Source organism: Echeneis naucrates, chromosome 12, assembly GCF_900963305.1.
Source record: "Echeneis naucrates chromosome 12, fEcheNa1.1, whole genome shotgun sequence".
NCBI lineage: Eukaryota > Metazoa > Chordata > Actinopteri > Carangiformes > Echeneidae > Echeneis > Echeneis naucrates.
This window is the reverse complement of record NC_042522.1, coordinates 18,726,570-18,742,251: the sequence shown is the minus strand read 5'-3', so window position 1 is coordinate 18,742,251 and position 15,682 is coordinate 18,726,570. Positions and strand designations below refer to the sequence as shown.

The 15,682-nt window shown below is 46.5% G+C and overlaps 1 protein-coding gene across 1 annotated transcript; it reads right to left on the bottom strand.

Moving 5' to 3' along the window:
* Nucleotides 1–2: 2 nt before the first annotated feature.
* Nucleotides 3–15,682, bottom strand: jmy (junction mediating and regulatory protein, p53 cofactor). The gene is made up of 10 exons (XM_029516580.1): nucleotides 14,463–15,682; nucleotides 9,169–9,342; nucleotides 5,032–5,182; nucleotides 4,542–4,711; nucleotides 4,023–4,188; nucleotides 3,753–3,943; nucleotides 3,582–3,659; nucleotides 3,138–3,227; nucleotides 2,544–3,060; nucleotides 3–2,453 (listed from the first exon to the last, which is right to left on the bottom strand). Exons 1-10 carry the CDS (start codon nucleotides 15,249–15,251, stop codon nucleotides 2,143–2,145), a joined length of 2,637 nt encoding a protein of 878 aa, XP_029372440.1. The 5' UTR covers nucleotides 15,252–15,682; the 3' UTR covers nucleotides 3–2,142.

Below are 15,682 nucleotides of genomic sequence, written 5' to 3'. Positions count from 1 at the left end.
AGACAGTTTGGTGCTTGTTTTATTCTGAAAGGACAAAAATATATATAAGTCGGGTATAGAAAGCAGGAACGTCATGATAGGAAACAGAAAGTGACAAAAAGAAACCCTTAAAAAGAACATTTACATTTTTATGCTTTAAAAATTCTTTAAAATATGAAGTTTCAATAAATACTTCAATACATTTAGGCATGCTGATATATTTTCGTGATTTACATTTTATTACAGTATAATTAATAAAATGACTTCTTCATTATTGCACTTACGTTGTGATGGGTTCGTCCAGTCACATGCCTAAGGTCGTAAAGGTTAAAGGTCAAACTAGTGTGTACAGAGTGGAGGGAAAAATCTACAAATGTTAAACACACAGGTAAAAAAAAAAAAAACAGAGTTACAGGATCAAATATCTGCTGCCAACATTTACAGTTTTTATACCTGATGTAAAAAAAGCTTAATGTCAGTAAACAGTCAGTCTGAATCAGGATGTCTGTCGTGCTGCGTGGAAAATGTTCAGTGTGCTGATGAGTTCATACTTGGCAGCAGTTTATTTGTAGAGAGAACTGTAACTCTGTTCTGATTCAGTTTCACCTTCATGTGGAGCCAGCTGTTGCTACAGTTAGCAGCCTGTTAGCTGAGCCCAGCATAAAGACTGGAAACAGAAACATTTTATCGTAAATGGACCAAACCTGAGCTTTAAGTAAACGCCCACACGACCAATCTGTGATTTTCAGACGGATAAAAACATTATGGGCACGACTGGGCGTAAAGAACAAACACACTTTAAAAAATTTAAATTTAAAAGATCCAAAATTAAGAGACAGAAATTAAAAATTTTGATTCAAATTCTGAGTTAGACTTCTTAATCTTTGAACATCTCATTTGTGTCGATATGAAAACGCGTGAAGTGAAATAGTTGATTTCTTTGGGCAGAATCAGACGTTTCCTGTTTCCAGTCTCCACAGAACAAACAAATCTTCCTTTGAATTAAAGCCTGAAGAGAAGTTTTTCAGTTACAGGTTTGACAATGTTCATTCAAACAAATATAAAAATCACACACACCACAAACTCAAACTGCTTCATTAAGGAACTAAGTAAATACGTTTGGAAAACACAAAAAGGCGGTGGAACCACAGAGAGAGAGAGAGAGAGAGAGAGAGAGAGAGACCATCAGGTAAATAAAAACAAAGTAAACAGACAAACAGTTGGTCCTGATGTTGTTGTGGAGTCACCAGCTGCTCCACGCGTCTTCTCAGTATTTCTGCCTAAAGCCTTTAATCTGTAACACAATTTAGTTGGTTTTGTTGTCGTTAAAGCGCTCGTTCGTTCACAAACGTCTCGTTTTGTCTGAATCAATTAGATGAAGTTGATGTAAAATAGAAGAAAGGCAGAAAATGTTTCTGTTTGAGAATAATCTGGAAAAAATCCTGAATGGATCTCTAATCAGTTTCTGTTCTGCTGTGAAGGTGAATGTAACGTTACTGATCAGAGATTAAAGTTCCACTTCAAGTAATCATTTCTATTTCAATCAGCTTTTTACAGCTTTACTCAAAATACTGAGCTGGTGTTAAAAAACTGTAACTGTGACTCTAACGGCGGAGACGTCTCTGAACGAGCTGAACGAGCTGAATCTAACCCTTCCAGCTGACAACAGGATTCTTTTCATACGTTTACTTCCTCTGGTGTGTTTTTGCTTGTCTAAATGATCGAGCTCAGACCAACACGGCAGATTCTTCAAACACTCCAATCAAAGCTGCTTTTGTGGATGAAAATGGGCCAAAAGCCAAAAGTTGTGCAACAATCAGCCCTGCAGCAGGTTAACAGACCGACTCAGGGGAAGTGTCCGATTGTCCGGTCTGGACAGAAACAGAAACGTCCTAAAACTAACCCATCACAGCGAGTTACAGTACGACGGCGACGTTAGATTCAGTGAGAGGTCAGAGGTCGTATCCTCGCTGACACTGCTACAGCAGCGACGTAAAAAAACCCATTTGTGGTCCGTCTTTAAAACATGCAGAAGTTTAAGAACAAAAATCTTTTCTGATATATAAAAAAAATTGCACCGAGGTTGGTCCAGGAGATTTGACCCTGGCTCGTCCGATTCACTTTAAAATAATAATAATAATAATATTCTTCCAATAAGATGGACTAGTTTTCCCAGTCAGTGCATGGAAGGCCTTCGTCCTCGGACTCGGACTCCGGTGAGGCCTCTTTGATCCTCCTCAGGGCCTCGTGGATGCTGCGGGTCAGAGCGTCGGCCGAGTGCGGGAAGCTCTTGGCGTGACGCTGCTGCTCCGGTCGGGCCCGGACCTTCCTGAGCCGGACTCCCTGCCTGATCTGAGCCAGGATGTTGTTGCTGTCGTCGTCCGGGTCGGGGCCCAGAACCCGCAGCTCGGCCTTCCTCAGGTGGAAGCTGCCCCGTTTGAGGGAGGCCAGCACCTCGTCCATGGGCGAGCTCGCTGCAGACACGACACCACAGTCAGACACACTGCAGGTTTATGAAACATGCACCTAAAGAGCAAGAGAGTAGATCAGTCCAGTCTCCTCACCTCTCCTCCACTGAGACGAGTCCAGCGAGGACGTCTTCCTCAGCTTCTTCCTCGCCGTCAGCAGCTGGCTGCTGTCAAAGAACCGCGGGGAGAACGGAGCCAGGGGCGGCGGCGAGGGGGACTCTGAGTCGGGTTTGTGCTGCCGCGCCGGGCTCTTCTCTCCGTCCTCGCCGGGCTGCTGGTCCTCTGAGGCGGGCGGTGGCGGAGGAGGCGGGGGAGGTGGGGGAGGAGGAGGGGGAGGCGGAGGTGGGGGAGCCAGTGAAAGAACAGACGGGGAAACTGAGAGGGGAGGCAGCGACAGAAAGGGAGGCGAGGAGTCAACAGTCTCCAGCTGAATTGTGGGTAAGGAGACGCTGTCGCAGCTGCAGGCGTCGGGCGGAGGAGGAGCGGAGAGTTGAGGGAGGTCGGAGATGCAGTCGGTCTGAACGCCGGCCGCCGCCGTGTTGGGCTGCTGACCGGCCCGCCTCCGACTGAGGCGCAGCCGGCTGGACTTCAGGGTCAGCTGACCCGGATAATGCTGCGAGGACACGGACACGTCAGAGATCACATCAGACCGTCAGAGCCGGACTTCCACCGAAGCCGTCTCAGTCTCACCTGTTTCAGGCTGCGGAGTCTGTCCAGCGTCTTCTGTCTCTCCTGACTCACGCTGGCGTTTCGCTTGGCTTCGTCGTCGTCAGCGTCTCCCTTCACAGGAAACAGTTTTTAAGTTATTGTCTTATTTATATTTACTTCTTAAAACTTCTATTTCAGTTGAATCGAATGATGAATGAAAATGTGTGTCGACGTGTGTCGACATGTGTCAACGTGCTCAGTGACTCAGGCTTTTAAAGAAGATCAGGCGTTGGTCAAATATTTGTGAAGGTCAGTGAGATGAAATCTGACAGAGATGATTAAAGTGAAATGTTTGTTGTGTTTCTATAACAACAGTCAGACGTTATCAGACTCTTCACTGCTCGGAGCTCCACTCGTCCTTCTGCCTCCACTTTGTTTCAAAGTGCAGTAAAAATGGAGAATACGGTCTGGGCACTGATAAATCACCTGCAGAAATGAGCTGCTGTCGGCGGCGCCGCCCAGACGTTGTTGAATCTTCTGGTTGTGATTGACGATACAGATTTCCTGTAAAAGAAAAAAACAAAACACATTAATCACAAGACGGAAAACAGCAGCAGCAGAACGATCAACATCGACGTTGATCAGCTGTCAACTGACCTTTTTGTTTTTGAGGTAGACTTTTTTGGCGGTGATGCGGCCGCGTCGGGCCTCGAGCTGCCGCGTCCTCTGCTGCAGGACGCTCAGTTCTTCATCTCGGAGGGGGGAGGGCGGCGTCGCAGGGTCCTCGACACCCTTCATGGCGTCAGGGCTCTCAAAGGCATCGTAGTACACGACCTCATCCTGTCGCTCTGCAGCAACATCACAACAGACGCCATCAGAACGGACTCTTAACCCCGAAGACCTCCGTCCATCCTGCCGGATGCTCACCTGTCATCTGTCTGCGCAGACTCTGCAGCTGGGCGGTGAGCAGCAGCTCCTCGCAGCGCAGCACCTCGGCCTGGATGTCGTACAGCTGCAGCTGCAGCTCGTAGTACAGCGCCTCCAGCTGGTCCAGACGCAGCATGGCGTCCTCTCCGCCTCGCAGACTCTGCATCTGCAGCCACACAGTCACATTAGTTCCCCGCGGTGATTTCCCAGGGTGCCTTGCAGCCAGTGGAAACTGAACTGGGGCAGTTTCCTGTTGTTGCAGCAGATAAACTGCAGCTCATGACCATTTTCACACGTGAAGTGAATGTTTGACCCCGACAGTCGTCTCCCATGAGTCACTTCCGCCGCCGCAGACCAGGATGTTATTGACTCCATTTCAGGATGTCTGAGCCGTGAGCTCATTTTTCTAACGCTGCCATTATCAGCCTTGTCCCTCCCCCCTCCTGCCGGCTCTGGGGAGCATCAGCAGCTCCATGAAAGCCCCCCCCCCCGCCCGTGTTTATCAGCCCTGACTTTTACCTCCTCCTTCAGCCCGTGCTTCTTCTGTTCCAGGCAGATTTCTTTGGCCCTCATCAGCTGCAGAGTTTCCCTGGAGACGGCGTACTGCAGCCGTTCCATCCGCTCCACCGCCGCTGCCCACGCCGACTTCCCAAACTTTCTCTGGTCGGCACGCATACGCTCATACAGAGCTGCAACACACACACACACAGTCTTTAACAGACTACATAACATCACATTTAAATAATATTCTCCTGTATTCAGTATAATTATAATATTAATCAAACCAAATATTTGGAAGCTTCCTTGTTGTTGTTGTCAATAACAGCAGCAGTATTATTATTGTTGTATAGAATCCCCTCCTGACTCTGATGATCAGCAGACTCTGAACCTGCTCTCTGGCATGTGACACCCCCCCCACGTGTTAACTGCTCTTTGCTATGGACAAACACTCAATTCAAAGGTTCAAAGGTCACAGCAGACACAGGAAGTGCCTCCTGCTGCTGTTTACCTTTCTGCGCCCGAGTGGTGGTTTCAAAGAACTTGACAGTCAGGTCCTGAATGGAGAGCACGGCGGCGTGAGCCTTCCTCTGCCACTCCTCGTCCTCCTTCCTCAGGCTCTCCACGCGACGAGGACCCAGCCGCTCCGTCTCCAGGGAGATCTGGTGGGGTTAAAGGTCACATGTATGAGTGTTTGAATCAAAAAGTGCTGTTTTATTTCTTCTCTGTCCGGAGGTTGGAAAAAGATTTAATCTCTCCATCTGGTTCATCACAGCCTCCGTGTAAAGGATTCAGATGTTTAATTCTGAAGGAAACCTAAAAACATGACGATTCACAGGTTCTGGCCCTGGTCCTGGTCCAGTGTCACCACATTTCCCCTTAAATGTTTATTATATTAAATTTTATTTTACATGTGTAAAAGGTTGGATCAGTGTTTAGTATCTCCTGCCAGAGTCGCAGGGAGAGTTAACGTGGAGATAACCACGAACATCCTCACTGCGGGACTGCATGGATTCTGTCTGATGAATCCAAATTCTGATTGATAATATTAATATTGTGTCAATTTTCAGTATTATCACAATAATATTTAGGTTCAGCATAATAACTACTTTCCTATTAAAGAAGTAAATTTTTTTGTTGTAGTCTTTTTTTTTTTTTTTTAATGTCTGGTTTCTGATTTTACTTGGAGACTTCTTTTATTATTAAAGATGATGCCTTCACTGCCTCCTGGAGTTTTGTGTCCAAGTCATTGTTGTGAAATGTGGCACCTTTCACCTCCGGAGCTCTGTAGTTCCAGCAGCTCACAGCAGATGGTGGTAACTAAAGACAAGTCTGAGCATGTTTGTGTTTACAGTGACACTAACCCAGTGTCCTACTGGGCCACCTTAAAAAAGTCAAGTTAAACAACGACCGATCAGAAAACAGATTTCAGGGGAGGCAGAAGTTCACATGTGAGCTGGAGGCAGCTCGTGTCGGGCCATGTGAAGGCAGAGAAACTCAGAAATGGGGGAAACACTGCCACGTGGAGAAACACAAACCCCCAGGAACAAAATGTACACACACCACACTCCCTGTGAGGCCCTCCTGCACGCAGGCGCGCACACACACACACACATTCATATATAGATATGCGAATGGAAAACAGATGAGTGTAGGTGCTTGAAAATAAACAAGACCACAGTGATCACCAACAAACCTCAACAGCCCTGATTTCTGTTAACCAGCAGTGTGTGTGTGTCTGCACGTGAGGCTGGAGAACAGGGAGTGGTTTTTGGGGTGAACCCGGGAGCGAGTAGGGGAGGAGAGATTATGTCAGAGACCAGACAGGAAAAGAAAAAAAGCCGAGAGAGAAAGAAAATATTCAAGTAGAAACTGAAGTTGGTGCCGAACAGCCATGATCTCAGAGCGTCGGCATCTTCCAGCAGCTCCAGCTCGACTTCACCTCCATGTGTTGGTCCAGAGTTTAAGGGGCTCAGACACACTGACCTCCATCATCACACTAAGCACACGAGCAGAAAAGGAGATCGGTCACTTCGTCTTTCAGACAGGACGAGCTCCGAACTCCTGATAGTTCTCTTCAGTTCATCAAACCAAACTCCTGCCATTTGACACTTTGAATTTCTGTAAAATGGAGTCAGCTTCCTCAAATCAAACAACACATTCAACTGTAGTGTCTGCTTTGGCTCTCCTGGAGGAGGCGGGGGTTACCGTGGTAACCGAGGGTCCTCCTTTAACGCCTCTGGTTAACAGCCGTTGGTGACAAAACACAGACGTGACAGAAGGAGCTGAGAATAGAGGTGCCGCAGGTGAAGAGAGAAACTTTTATCTCCTCTGGTGAAAACAACACATTTCCTCCAGCGGACATTTATTCTCATATAAAGTTCATCTTTAACTGCCACAAAATCCCTTTAGTGGCTTTTATGCTCAACTTTTACAAACATGAAAACTAAATACTTCGCTAAAACAAACTTTCATTTAGTCCTTTCTTTAATTTATGTTTATTTTTTGTTTCTCTAACAGGTGAAATAACTCAACAGCATAAATTTTGATCTACCGTTCGATCTACTTTATACTTTAGATATTACATTTAAACATCTAATCTGAGTGACACTGATCCTGAATTTAATAAGTCGGGATCTGATTGAATCCTGGATGGATCAATCCGCTCACCACACTTTGTGCGTTTCATGATCAAAGCTGTTGTTACGGGGAGCACCATGACAACTGTTGCCGGGGAACGGTGAAGTCGGCGTGGAACAGTAACTGGAGCTCAGTGCGTTACAAAACTATTTTCGACAGAGAAACTACATATTTAATTTATGTCCTGACTCCGACCCTCTGGGCAACAGGACACCTGCACCGCCGCCGCCGCTCTGACACACAATAGGGCCGTCCCACAATGCACCATTCACCAAAAACACTCAACAGCCTTTGTTGTCGACTCGTTCAGGTGATCATTCATTCATGTGTCCATCTGCTGTGTCAGTCTCTGATTCAGATCCACTCAGGTATCTGAGCTCAACGCAGACAGCTGAACTGTGGAGCAGCAACAGCTGGTCAGTCGTCAATAAAGTGAAAATCAAGAATATATTTGTTTTTGGACATCAACTGAATTCAGATCAATGAGCAAATAGTCAGTAAATAAGAAAAACCTTTTCAACCTGACATTCCCTTGGCAGTTAGATGTCTCAGGTCGACATGACAACCGGAATGCCACGTCATTATTACAGTTTAACTGATCCTCGCCTTTTTCACTTCCCCCCTCTGTGAAATTAAGCCCGATGCAAACTGTATGTAAATGACAGCGTCCTTGCCCATCCTTCTCCTTTTTCCTGGGAGATTCTCTCTCTCCTCATCCTCTGACTCATCAGTTTGGCAGAGAGCAGCTGCCCCTGTTGGGAGCTGATTTGCATACAGGGGGTTGGGGGGTTGGGGATCAGGTTCCCAGAAAGTGATTCCACTGAGACTAAAGTTTTCATCCATTTTAACAATAACTCCTGAAGGTGTGACTAAAATAAAATAAAATAAAATCATGAAATCTTATGATTTTATTCATTCATGACGATTAATTGACTTCTCATTTCAGTTAGTTTTTTGAAAGCAAAAAACAAACATTTAATGATTTTAGAGTTGCACAATAAATGAAAAAGCATTCAAAAATCACAAAATGGCCAAATTGCAGAAGCTTCAGTTAATCTGATCTGTATCTGTCTTGTACATTGTCAGCGCCTGAGCCAAGTCAACTTTTGCCTTCAAAGTAATGATGTCTCTGAAGCGCTGAGGCTCGGAGGAGGAAGATCTACGGGCCTCTGGGACATCAATTTATAAGATCACCAAACTACATAAAAATCAATGAAAAAGCATTCGTGGTGGTCAGAGTCAGGAGGCTGAGTAGTTGTGTATTTCAGTAAAAGTGCATTTCAACAGGCTTTTCCTACCATTTGAAGAGTCTGTGAGTGTATCTGTCAAACGGTGATACCAATAAATGGATGAAAACTGCCAGTCTGGTTCAGTTGATGGATGTATTGTTGCTTTATGGGTGTGAGGAGTTGTGTTTGTATTTAGGTAACAAAGTGGAGCCGTGACCTTTTGACCCAAGCAGGCGCTCCTTCACACAGACACGGCAGATTAGCCTATCAGATTTTTTTACCCCCCTTTCAAGCCTCTAATGAAGAACAACAACCAAGATGGAGTGGAGGAAGAATGTGGAAAACAGGAGTGTGCTGAGGCTGCAGAATTACTGGGTGGTTTAGTGGCTGCTGTAATAATACTTATGCTGCTTGTTAAGCCGCTCTGGGCAGAGAGGAAAAAGCCGCTCTGGCTGATCCTCTGCCCTCCACAGCCCCCTCATACAAAGCTACAAGGCAGCACAGATCAGCTACGGCACCATCACCGCTGCATGTATCCTCAGCAACTAATGCTAATGTCCTTACAGCGGGCTTAGAGGGGCGGGCTCTGCGGTGGGCTCGTTTCCCAGGACTGGCCTTGGACTCTAAAACAGCCAAACCACAGCGACAGAACTGTAGCCGGCGGAGAAGCTGCCTGATACGAGTCAGAGTGTGTGCCAGGACAGAGCAGCGAGCCGAGGCCTAAACCTGCTTAAAACTAGTCCTGAGGCAGATGGCATTTGTGTCTGTGTGCGAGTTACCTTAATCTGCTGTCTGCGCAGCATTGCCAGTTCCCTCATGTCCCTGAAGGGCTGCAGCAGGTAGTGGTAGAGCTGAGTCGTGGCCTCCAGCAGCTCGCCGTACGCCTCGTCCTCCTCGGGATACACCTGCAGCAGCTCCACCATGCTGTCCATTGCTCTGTGCTTGTCCAGCACCTGCAAGAGGAAACGCACAGAAAAGATGTCCACAAGGTGTGACGCAGGACAACTGCCCTCCCCGAAAAGACCAAAAGCAACAATCAGGGCTTGAACGAATTCATGTTTTCATGCTCAGTTAATCTGCAGTGATCATTTGGAACCCTAAATAAAATGTTAAAATTCTAATAAATGTAAAAAAAAAAAAGAAGTAAATCATAGCTTCACAGAAATGTCTGGATTTGTCCAAACTCCCTAAATATTCACTGAACCATGAAAGAACTCTGTTTCTCTGGGGTTTGCAGACAGCTACGTCCCGAGGCCCTGAAATGGGACCAATCATGGGTCCCCCAGGTCTGGACCACTGTGGACGCAAACGGCACAAAGCTACACAGGCAGGACCTGACTTCACCTTCAACCATCCACCTCAGCAGCTAATTCAATAACTTTATTGGCGAGTTTAAAATCATCACTAAATAAAAGACCAGGTGTGTGATTAACTGGCTTTTAGTGTGTTGTTCGTCTAGTTCTTCTCAGTCAGTCCCAAACTAAAGCTCAAGGAGAAAAGATTTTATATGAACAAGAGTAAAGAGTGTGAGGGAGGGATGATATCATAAAATCCCATGTTGGAGTGAAGCACAGGGAGAATAACCGTCTGCTGATTCAGACCATATGTCCGTGCGTCCACAGACGGTTCGTTGTTCCTGAGACAAATGCTATGAAAACAGCTTTTGTCCACACAAACACAATTCACCTCCCAGCTCTCCAGAGGCTCCGATTCACACAACACAAAAGCCCCCCTTCACTTCTGCCTCAGATAATATTGAAATGTGCCACCACCCAACCTTCGTGCGTAGTGGTGAATAAAGTGCTCTTCTCTCTTATAGATATGAATAGAGACTCTCATATGAACTGGCTGCTTTTTCCACGTCGGGGCGCTCAGTGGACACTGAACGATTCAGCTCGAACACTGCTCCTACTGTTTACCTTGGCCCTGCGTCTCCTTGGTAACCACTGACCAGCATCGAGTCCCACCCCCGGCCCAGGCCCCGCCCCGGGATCGAACGAGCCGGGGCACCAGCGAAGAAGAGCTCTCTTGTTCGTGAGCCGCCTTGGCGTATAAAGTTGGATTCAAATGAACTTTGAGATTTGAACGTTAGGGAGGATTTCAGAATAAATCCATGCCCGATGAGTCTTTTCTTTTCCTGCTTCCTTTAAAGACGCAGATGTCAGAAAGGCCACGCTCTTTCACCCCGCTGTAACTTTATTTACATAGTCAAATCTATTTGTTGATGAAGTAGGAGGCCTGAGGCTGCTGACAGCGTGAGCTGCTGAGCCGGCAGGATTAGACGGCTCACAGATACAAAGACATCAGGAGCAAAAGCTCTACACCTCTGAGAGGATTTCTGTTTGTCTTTTGTCCTGAGTGATTAGAAACTGAATATTTTCAGGTTTTGGGCTCTTGGAGGGACAAAATAACGCATTTTTAATTCCACATACAACATACCAAGCAGGTTAACTGTAAAAATATATCTTTTTTTGGTAAAATACTATTATTATCACATCTTGTTATTGTCATAAAAAAGGTTTCAATCCAACTGTGACTGAACTGACATTGTGTCATTATTAGCAGAAAAGAGAGCTTAGTCTATACCAAATAAAAATGAACACACACAAAGTTCATAGGAGCCCACTCTTTTAGTGTGTACTTGTGATTTTTTTTTTTTTTTTTTTTTGGGAAGTTTTTTAAATTTTTGTACATTTGAAAATGAGTGGATAGGTTGTTTAAAATCCATCTTTTCATTCATAAGTGCAGAAATGATTTCTCTTAGTAAAGAAAATTCAGTCTCATACTCATATTCATATTTTCCCAAATAGAAAATGGGTATCTTGACATTCTTGACTTTAAATTTGTTTATTTTTCACTCTTACAACTTATTTGAAAGTTGTGCATGTGCTAAATTTAGCAGTGGACGCCGATGTGGAATGAGGAGATAATTACAGGACGCCACGAGTGATACGAGCCACAGCGCAGGCCTGTCATCAGGACCAGCTCTTCCAGTTTGTTGGTACTGAATGTGCTCCGTCTCGCAGGAGGAACACGCCTCGACCGAGCTGAGCAGGCGCTCCGTTCAGCTGAAGCTTCAAGAAAAACACCGTCAGACTAAAAGGGAAGTCTTCCCCACAAATAGCAGGAGCTTCTTCCCAGAGCTGCCACCACCTATGAATCAAACGAACCCAGACGCAAATCCTTTAAGTAATGTGGTTTAATGCAGCGCGGCGTTCACACCGATGAGCCAAAACACGCTCGGCCTTCGGACCAGACTGTGGCCAGACCAGACACAGCATCAACATCATCAACAAGCTTTCTGTGGTTCGTCACAAGCTCACTGCTGCTGAAAGCCTGGATGTCTACAAGGTGCTCCGGCGCCGTCCGATCTGGTCTGAAGTCTCTCAGGTCTGCGTCCAACACGCTGACCAACCGTCCTCCCATCACCCATTCTCTTCAGCTACTCTGGTGGTCATGGTTCTTTTTATAATCAGATCATGGTCAGAGTGCTCAGTTTATTAGGAACACCTAATGCCATCACACTGAACTGAAATCCGAGGCTGAACTGGAGTATATCTTCCACTGTTAACCGACACTTAAAACACTCTGTAATTAATGGAGGCTATAATAAGCAAAAGTAAATTGACTTAATTTGTACTGGCAGTTTGAACATGCCAGATTTACACACTCACACCCTCCAGTCTGGTGCCAAACTGTAGTGTGTTTTAATCACAGTGTAGTTAATGTTTCGTCAGTTTTCACAGGTTTCACATCATCATTCCCCGAGAACAACAACAAAGAGCTGATGGTGTGTCAGCCTCACTGTAGGTGAGCTGTTTTTGTTGAACCGCAGGCCACAGATAAGAGAAAAACCGCAGGCCCGTGGTCAATGATCAACAGTCGTTTGTCCAACGTCAGTGTTTTCCAAACAAACTAGGATCTGGAGAACGAGGCGGCATCTTACAAAATAACCCCAAAACCACCAGGCCACAACACACAGTCTGCTTCAGGCAACTAGATCTATTTGTTTAACAGCCGAAGACCTGAAGATGCTCACTTCACTCTGATACATTACAAACAATTCTGAATTATGAAAATGATTTTCCTTCATGTATTTTCTGATTATAAAAAAGTGTAAGTGTTGTATTAACACAGTGAAGGTGTCAAACAGAGAAATCCACACAGCCTGTATTCAGAAACTGAACCTTAAAATGAGCTGCTATGACTGAAAAGGCGTGATGTCACAACAACAGTTGGAAAAGCTCCCCAAATTTAAGACATGGGGCCTTTAAGTGCTGAAATAATCGACTCATGGTTGCAGTTCAACAGCACAAAGTGACCTAAAACTCAACATTAAAATGTAGTAAAACTCATTTTCTTCCTATCTAGAGCATGACCCAGGTCAGTGCCAAGGTCAGTGGAGGATGAACCAGGAAGAAGGAAGCATGCAAAAAGAAGTTTTCTGTAGTAAACACCGCCAATGATGTTGTTGTCTCCGTAGCAGAGAGGTGTTAATGAGTTAAATATGAAAAACACTACAGATCGAGATTATTGTCATCGATTTCTCCATTAACCAACTGATTGTTTTGGTCAAAATAAGTCAGATAATACTGATAACATATTTTTGCTTTGTACAAGAGAACAATGATTAAGTGCTGAATCATTTCCTGCCAGCAAACAAATAGATTTTCTTTCACATTTTCAGTGCAGACAGAACAACAACTTGACTTCCATTATCGTCCTTCTTCCAACAAAATTTCTCATCAGCACTGAGATGCCTGGAAACTCACCACTGATTCACAACAAGCTCCCATAGTTTGTTCACCAGATTAGGCCAGATCATAATATAACTGGAAACAACACGTTCATACATACATCCCCCAGTTCAGTTTATTAGGAACACCTACACCGATCCAGCACAAAGCTCTTTACTTGTAACAGTCAGCATTTCTGTTTGAACTCTAAATGTTATTGTTGTGTTTTTACTGAGATCATAGTTAGAAGTGAACTTAACACATGGTTACTCAATCAAATGAGAACATGTTATCTTTTTAGACAGAATTTGTGGCTCGGGGTTTGTGTTACATGACATCAGTTTTTACCGGCATACCTAATAAAGTGGTCTCTGAGTGAATAAGTGAGACATTATGTCACTGAAATCATTCCTTCCTGGTTGGACTGAGCCCTTCCTCAGCTGTTTGCGGATTGTGCGTCAATCTGCTGAACACGACAACAAAGGAGGAGGAAGACATTGCCCGAAGCTTTATGTCTTCTCAGCCGCACAGCCATCACGACCTTGGTGATGTCACAGCGATGTTGTTGATTGTTAAACTCTCTCATGTATTGAACATCCGGGTAACATTTGACACATGTGCTGTAGTCATGAATGAAAACACATAAAAGTCTCTCACGTGCTCGTGGAGCTGAACATATGTGCACTAAGAGTGAAAGAGCCGGGGCAGCTGTGCTGACGCGTCTCCTCTGTAACTCCACCTCTGATTGTTCTCCCACGTTTCTGTGAAACTCCCCTCAAACTGCTCAGCCAACTGGAGTGCGATGTCTGGCCCAGGCCTGCTCATATTACAGGCCTGCAAACGTGCAGCAACAGATGGTTTATCACATAGGAGAGGGGCTGGGGGGGGCCAACCATCAGGCTCAATTATAGTCTGGAGACCACAAGCTCCAGGCTTCCTGCAGTGCCACCGAGCTGAATGTCAGACTTTGTAAAACAGAAGCTTCCTGATCGCACGGGCCAAAAGAATTAAGCTTTCAAGGTGAACCAACAGAACAAGCCTACAACTGTCAAACAGGTCTAATTACTCTCATCTGGTCTGGTTACTCAGATGCTGTTTCTAAAAACTGATGTGCTTCTGTTTCTCTCTTTATCTGTCCAACTCCTTAGACACTCCATGAATGAATGAATAGATGGCTTTACCAATAAAAAGCTATTTTTTATGATCACATCACACAAAGACACTGTGACTGCAGACGTTTGAATGTGACTTTCATGCACCAGAAACTTTCTATTTTTGGCTCATGCACTAAACATCTTCTCTTCGAGCTACCTGGAAGGAATGTGAGCTTATTTCACCTCTTGCATGCTTCTCCTGGCTCTCTCCAGCGCGTCCTCGTAGCCTTTCTGCCGCAGCTCGCTGAGGCTCTCGTAGTACTCCTCCGTGTCGTCGCTGCCGGAGAACAGCACCTGAGAGAGGATCTTCCAGCCGCAGGTGTCCAGGGCATGACCCAGGTACACCTGCAGCTGGTAGCACAGGGCCTCGGTCTCCCGCTGCGACATGCCGGGGGCGCCGAAGAGCACCGTCCACACCCCGGACTGCTCCTCCGGGAAGGACGGCAGGCACGGCTCCAGGTCCGAGTTGACGGCGCACAGCTGGAGGTGAGCGGCCCGCAGGTCCTGGAGGGAGAACAGCCCGGCCCAGCTGAAGTCCTCACGGTCCCCCGGGTCCGGATCATCCGGAGACAGCGGGCCGTCCACGGGCTCCAGGATCTCGATGTCCATCCCCTTCGGGGTCACGACGTCCCAGGACCCGCACTCCAAAGTCTGCGACCCCCCGGCTTTGAGAGCCTTCTTCTCCGGCTTGGTGCCGGCTTTCCCCTTGGGGACGGAGTGAGGTCTAACTTTAACGGCAGCCTGGCTGCGCTTCTCCGGAGGCGCAGCGGCGGCCGGGCAGCAGTCGAGGAGCGGGTCCAGGAAGGTGGCCCGCCGCTGCGCCGTCCTGTTGTGGCAGGTTATGGCGAACTTTCCCTCGATGTCGTTCCAGGCCACGATGAAGGCGAATTTATGCCTCTCTTTTTCGTCAAAAACCCGGGGCCGGACGGACACCCAGCCGGACTCCAGGCTGTCCTCCATGGTAAATGACATTTCGCCCAAAAAATAAAAAATAAATAAAAAATAAAAGAAATCAACGTCCGCGACGAAAATCCAAGCTAACGCTAGTTAGCTAGCTAGCTAACGGTCGGAGGGGGGGGGGGTCGGGGGAAAAAACACCGAAAGGAGGCGAATAAAATCGGAATAAAGTGAAATAAATAGAAACAAAACGATGGAGAAACAAAGGATGTCCAGCTCTGTTTACCCGCTGCCAGCTGCGTGCGGGCTGGGGAGGAGGAGGAGGAGGAGGAGGCAGCGGGGAGGAAGGGACGCGGAGCGGGGCTTAGCGGCGGATTTGGATCCGGACGTTGGAGAAGTTCACCGGACGTCTCGGCCACAGCGCGGCGGGGGAAGGGGGCTTCATCTCCGGGTCGGTGCGGACGGTAAGGTCGGCGGCGCGGAGCCCGGACCGTGTCTCTCTTTGT

Bases quoted from the DNA above. Each gene is read 5' to 3' on its own strand.
- jmy (XM_029516580.1), bottom strand. From the start codon at position 15,251: ATGTCATTTACCATGGAGGACAGCCTGGAGTCCGGCTGGGTGTCCGTC. The intron at 5,183-9,168 runs GTAACTCGCACA...TAACCCCACCAG, and splicing joins TGCGCAGACAGCAGATTAAG to ATCTCCCTGGAGACGGAGCG. The intron at 2,454-2,543 runs GTGAGGAGACTG...TCGTGTCTGCAG, and splicing joins CTCGTCTCAGTGGAGGAGAG to CGAGCTCGCCCATGGACGAG.